Source organism: Miscanthus floridulus, chromosome 6, assembly GCF_019320115.1.
Source record: "Miscanthus floridulus cultivar M001 chromosome 6, ASM1932011v1, whole genome shotgun sequence".
Lineage (NCBI taxonomy): Eukaryota > Viridiplantae > Streptophyta > Magnoliopsida > Poales > Poaceae > Miscanthus > Miscanthus floridulus.
This window is the reverse complement of record NC_089585.1, coordinates 7,058,125-7,064,301: the sequence shown is the minus strand read 5'-3', so window position 1 is coordinate 7,064,301 and position 6,177 is coordinate 7,058,125. Positions and strand designations below refer to the sequence as shown.

The following is a 6,177-nucleotide window of genomic DNA, read 5'->3' as shown; positions in this document are numbered from 1 at the left end:
GAGAGTGAATGAAAGTGAAAGTGCGAGTGAATTGCCTTGGTAACTGACAGTCAACGAGGTGAATTTGAGCATCCATGCATGGTGCCCGGAAACTGAAGCTTGCTTGCTTGCTCCCAGCCCATCGCTCCGACTCCGACTCCGACTGGCAAACCAGAAGCCATCATTTTCATACGGGAAGGGACATGGAAAGTTAGCCATTCATCCTGGCCTAAAGAACCAGTAATTTTACCCAAAAATGTGATCTTTTTTTCTATTCTAAGCGATGGAACATATATCTGGGCTAAAGAACTAATAATTTTACATTTTCCAGTTATGGAGTCACACCTAAATCTTCCAAAGCAAACGAGTTAATAAGCACGCAAGAACATATATTTTTTCCCCTGTTTGTTTCTGGAATTCTAGGCGCAAGAACATCTGCATGAGTGTGAGAACACAATTACGCAACCATTAGTACCAGCCACGTTTTCAATCACAGGTAGTTTTTTCTTTCACCGGTGGCAACTGGAAATTTTAGTTTCGGCTGAAATTTGTGGCGAAGACAAAACGCGCGCGGCTAGCTTTGCTTTCATGCAGCGTCTGATCACGAGGCGACGACCCCGACTCCCGAGAACATGCACCATGGTACTACGGATCCTACCGATATCACGAAGATGCTATACCGGCGACAGGCTTGGATCGAGAGGGTAGTAGTAGCCGCCGGGGAGCTGGATCTGGTCAGCGGCGGCGCCGCCGAGGTCGGGGCCCGCGCAGAAGTCCAGCAGGAAGAGGGACGCTTCGCCGGCGCCGTTGTCCGCCGTCGACCAGTTGGAGGCCGACGACGCCGCGGAGGCGGCCGAGGTGGAACCGTCAGCGGCGACGTCCGCGGCGGCGAACGGGTCCCCGAGCACCGGCGCCAGGAAGTCGTCGCAGGTGTACGCCTCGGTCTTCACGGTCGGTATGGCGAGCGACGGGAACAGCGACGACGCGTGCGCGGTGGAAGCTGCAGGCGCTGGCAGCCGGGCGTGGGGTGGCGGGGACGGGGCGGAGGCGGCGAGGAGGCGCTTCTTGAGCTTGGTGTTCCAGTGGTTCTTGACGTCGTTGTCCGTCCTCCCCTCCATCTGCGAGGCTATCAGCGACCACCTGCGCGTCGATCGGTCAAAGAGATGCTTGGCATGCATGCCATCAAGAAAATCAAAGAATCGGGGAGGTCGAGGACTCACTTGCTACCGAGCTGGGTGTAGAGGGACATGATGACGGCGTCCTCCTCGGCAGTGAAGCCGCCGTGGCGGATGTCCGGGCGGAGGTAGTTGAGCCAGCGCAGCCTGCAGCTCTTGCCGCACCTCTTGAGCCCTGCATGCGACGCGACCGGCAACGACGACCCGTCGTCAGTGCATCTGTTCATGGTAGTACGGCACATGCACTGCAGTGTGCAGATACCAGCCGTTGAAATAGGAGGAGGAAGGGGGAGCACATGGTCGATCGCTCACCGGCTTTCTTGGGCATGGCGATCCAGTTGCCGCCGCTGCCGTGGCGCTGGACGTAGCTCCGCAGCGCCTCGTCCTCCTCCGGCGACCACGGGCCCCGCTTCACGGCCGCCCTGTCGCAGCACGGCGTCCGCCCCATGGACGACACACGCGCACACACCTCCCTGTCGGCCCACGTCCACCAACGGACCAGCCCGCGGCCTCTTCGTGCTCCTCCTCCTCTCTGCTAGCGCAAGACGAAGAGAACGAAGAGAGGATACAGGCCGAGGCAGAGGGACAGAGACGGCAACAAGACTAGAGGGCGGGCGACTGGCAGTTGTGTTGCAGCCTCTAGGTCGTACTTGTACCTGTCCTGCGTTCGTTGGCGCCATGAGCCATCCGTCGGTCCCTCTCTCTTGCTCTTTCTCTACCACTGCGGAAGTGCGGCGTGCAGCACACAGGTGCTGTCGTGCAGAAATGGCACGGCTTGGACAAACGCAGACGGCCAGCTGGGGGTGAAAAAGAAGAGGAAGAGGACGTGTCGGGGAAAAGACGTGTGGTGTGGATGGACTGGCCGATCTCGCAGCGTCGTTTCCTCTTTCGAAATCGATTCTCCTTTCCCTTCTCAGCTTCTCTCTCCCCCTGTCTCCTTGCCTGGGCTGTTTTCTGCCAGTTTCAGACACGGCCTCCTCTTGGCTCTTGCTGGTGCAGGGCGATCATGAATTCAGGATTCACACAGGACAGGACTGGACTGCACTCACAATTGTCGATTTGCTACCGCTGCTGCTCAGGGATTCGCCTTCACCGGATCAGCTTTCAGGGCCCACAGTTGATCAATCACAAAGCGCCAGCCCCAAGAGGAAAAGTGTTTCGGCCTCTGTAAATTGTAACATCCCTTTTGTTTTGTTGTAGGAAAAAGATGGTAGGGACTGTGAACCTTTATATTACAATATAGGAGAGAAAGTGTTGTCACTGCACGCCTGGACGAAGCTAATCCTTTATCTAAATAAATTTAAAAAAAGGGCGGGATGGTTTTAGGGTACGGTATCAACTAAAGTACTAGCTCTATTTCAGAGTAATTGACAACTTGGGTTTTTACTTTCTGCAAGCCTTGACTAACCGTGTCTTGGTTAAATAAAGCGAGAAAAATACCAGCAGATTCTTTTTTTAATCAAAAGCACTCCAGGCATGCTATACATTTCCGGCTGACTATTATGTAAACATATGTGTAAAAGACGAGCAGTCAAATTGAAGGTTAGTACTTGAGAGATACTAGTACATCAGTTCTAAAAAAAAAAGATGCAATTCTAACTCTATCTTTAATCAAACTTTCTAACGATGCTTATTCTATATTAATATTTGTTATAAACTTGATGTAAAACTTAAGTAAATAACTTGACATGGTATGTTTTGGGGGTGGGGGTGGAGATCAAGGTTAAAGCTCGGTGCATGCATGCATGTCTGAAGGACCGTGGGCCGTGGCACGGCTCCTGTGCGTGCAGCCTGCAGGCTGCTCTCAGTTTCTGCGCCTCAACCGGACCAGACCAGAGGCATATCCTTTGCTCCGTTCCGTGTCCACTGTCCAGTGTCCTCCTTCCTCTATCAGTCTATCTCATCGCTCATCCACAGTTCCACACACCATAGCCACCAACTGTAAACACGAAGCATCGCCATCTTGTGTTCTGTTCTTCGCGCGGTCACAAATTCTTCTCTTTTATTTTTTATGAAGCTGTGAAAACGCGTTAACGCGAAGCTGTTAGCATGAATACGATGAAATGAAAGGAAATAAGAACGGTGACAGATGTACATTTTCTTTAGAATTCTGCGGGGAGAACCCCTGTGTCCTGAGTCCATATCATCATTTCCTTGCAAAAAAGAAACCCACGTTTTCATCGCACGGTTTTTGCAACGGAATCACACACACACACGCACACGACCTGGCACCGGCAGCAGTGCAGCACATACAAGTCCATACTCCAGCACAGCAAGGCCCCAAGTCCTGAAGTCCCGACAGAAACAAACGACTTTTAGGTACGATCGAGAGTGATTCGTCAGCTAATCAATGTAGTGTGTGATTCCGTCGGGTACCATAAGAAGGGGTCCCCTAAGCAACAACTGAAAAAATCGCTTAGACCCCATCAAAATCAATGCCTAAGAGACAAACTATTGGCTAACCTCTGGTCTTGACCGAGACTACCGACTCTCCGCCTCGCTCAAAGCCTCGCACGGAAGGCCTCGAACGGCCTACCAAATCTCCACCTCGCTCGAGGCCTCGCACGAGAGGCCTCGGACGGGGAACTGATTCTCCGACTCGCCCGAGGCCCCGCTCGGAAGGCCTCGGACGAGTTATCGATTCTCCGCCTCGCTCAAAGGCTGGCTCGGCAAACAACCTCGTCGCCTCCGCCTCGACCAACTTCTCGGACAAGATGTCATGTCCGACCAACGCGTTCAACTGCTACCGCGATATCAGTCGAACGACGGCTCAAACGGAGTGGTCGACGACACGCCAGTCGCATCGAAGCCATGCCGTCCGAGACAGGACAAAGCAGGGGTTATCGGCCGGTGTGCTTAGCACTGTGCCCACGACTGACACCCATACCGCACTATGCTGCCTAACTCCAACTGCTCCGAGGACAACGCGGCATGGGGAGTTAAGCTCGGGTCCCTGTAGCCACGGAATCAGTGTACGGGACCAACTACTCCCTCCGGCCTTGGCAAACCACTTCAGGGCCTCGGCAGCCTTGGGATTCGTGCCCGCCGAGCCCCCCACGATGGCTCGGCCTCGGCACCAATTGAGCCTCGGCTCTTCACGCGGTCAACACACAGCGACCGACACGTCGCCCGCCAGGCCCTACGTCAACCTATCACTAGAGTTCCCACGTTGCACAGGATCGGATGAGATCGGCGCATTGCTCCAACACTTCAAGGACAAGACCACTCCATCGACCACGCCGCCACAGTAACAGGCTACAGGGCTCGGACATGCCGCCTCTGTTCGCACGACGCCACGCAGCTAACACATGTATCACCTCTGTCCCCCCCCTTCAACTATAAAAGGGAGGGACCAGGGCTGTTTCCGGGGGGGACCCGAGGTCACGATATAGACGAACACGTACAGGAGGACAGACTCACTCCCACGCTCGCACGCACCCAGGCATAGACGGGTTCACAAGGTAGACGAACATATGCTCGATACTCTGTAATGTGCACGCTTCCCCACCGCCTGAGATCAACATCTCAAGCAATCCACGCCGCTCCACGCAGAGACCTAGGACTAGCTCCCTCTCTCGCCCCACTTGTAACCCCCTACTACGAGTATTTCAGTGCAAGGAATACAAGATCGATCTCTCAGACTGGACGTAGGGCACCCATTGCTCGAACTAGTATAAATCTTGTGTCTCTTTGCATCACCATCCGGGATTAGGGGCACGCAGTACATTTTTACTAGTTGGTTGAGGGCCCGCCGGCCCAAGACACCTACAGTTGGCACGCCAGGTAGGGGGCTCTGTGTGTCAGCTTCATCATCCTAACGAGTTCCAGATGGTAGACCCCGTACGACCACTACGTCTCGGCACGGTGATCTGGTTCGGGAGCCTAGAGTTCATGTCTCTAGGATGTGAGTACGATATGATACTCCTCACACCCCGAGCCCCATCGACCGACGACGACATCACACATCAGCAGCCCAGTCACAGACGGTGCCCCGGTGGCCGCTCTCGTCGCGCTCGCCAAGCACGACGCGAGCAGGGCCACCCCAACACTACACGAGCTCATGGCAACGCACCACGTTCCGCTGGTATCCCATGCCCAGCTATTGGTACAAGGTCCCTGATTGGGGACCTGTCTAGCCTGAGCCTGGACAAGGGAAAGACGCCGATGGCGCACGGCGATGCCCCATCATCAAGCTCTGCCCCGCCACCTCCTGAGGAGCCGACTTCGGCGGAGCAAAGCCTAACGATGGCACCATCCCCGTACCCCTTCAGGTTGAGAAATGCCGCCACCACCTATGCTTCCACCTACGCTTCCGCTCACACGGAGCCCTCAGGGCACCACCAACGTTTCGCCCTCGACTTCGACACCACGACTTTGACCCACACCCACGCTAACTCCTCGGAGGAGGACGAGGCATGGGCCAGAGTGGACTTCTCTGGACTTCGTGACCCTGAAGCCATGCGCCGCTTCCTGGCCGCGAGCGACTACTGCTTCGGCTACTCCGACTCTGACGACGAAGGCACTTATGATCCCACTCGTGAGTGCTTCCACGTCGGACTCGAGATGCCAAGTACAGGCGATGAGGATGAGGGGGCAGGCAACCGTTCCCCGCTTCATCAAGGGGGCAGGCGGCGCCACACCTCCACGCGTTGTCCCACCGGTAGCACGGAACGGGAACCTTGCCCCTGGACAACTTCGACGCCCGGACCTAGAACAGCTCCGAGAGCTTCAGGCCAAGGTTGAACAAGACTGACTCCTCCTACAGCAGCTTCAAGACACTCTCGATCAGGAGCAGCATGGTCGCGGTGATGGTGGAGGAGCCCGGTGAAGGGCCCGCGACGTCCACCACCGCATTAACGACGACGAAGGGGGTGAGCAACCCCCAATCTTTAATTGCGCTAACCAGAACGTCGCGGCTGTGGCGATGCTAGTCCGAACGATGCTCGAGCCCTCTACCACGGAGGGGCGATGGGTCCGCGGCGAGCTTTGGGATCTCCTCGAGACCACTGCGGTGTAGCAGGCC

The 6,177-nt window shown here is 55.6% G+C and overlaps 1 protein-coding gene across 1 annotated transcript; it reads right to left on the bottom strand.

Annotated features, from left to right (window-relative positions):
* Window positions 1-427: 427 nt before the first annotated feature.
* On the bottom strand, window positions 428-1,922 carry LOC136457533 (transcription factor RAX2-like). Its single transcript, XM_066457563.1, has 3 exons — window positions 1,467-1,922; window positions 1,200-1,329; window positions 428-1,119 (listed from the first exon to the last, which is right to left on the bottom strand). Exons 1-3 carry the CDS (start codon window positions 1,600-1,602, stop codon window positions 654-656), a joined length of 732 nt encoding a protein of 243 aa, XP_066313660.1. The 5' UTR covers window positions 1,603-1,922; the 3' UTR covers window positions 428-653.
* Window positions 1,923-6,177: the final 4,255 nt, after the last annotated feature.

Coding starts and splice junctions, on each gene's coding strand:
- LOC136457533 (XM_066457563.1), bottom strand. CDS start 1,602: ATGGGGCGGACGCCGTGCTGCGACAGGGCGGCCGTGAAGCGGGGCCCG. Junction 1,330..1,466: donor CGCCATGCCCAAGAAAGCCG/GTGAGCGATCGA, acceptor CGTCGCATGCAG/GGCTCAAGAGGTGCGGCAAG. Junction 1,120..1,199: donor TACACCCAGCTCGGTAGCAA/GTGAGTCCTCGA, acceptor ATCGACGCGCAG/GTGGTCGCTGATAGCCTCGC.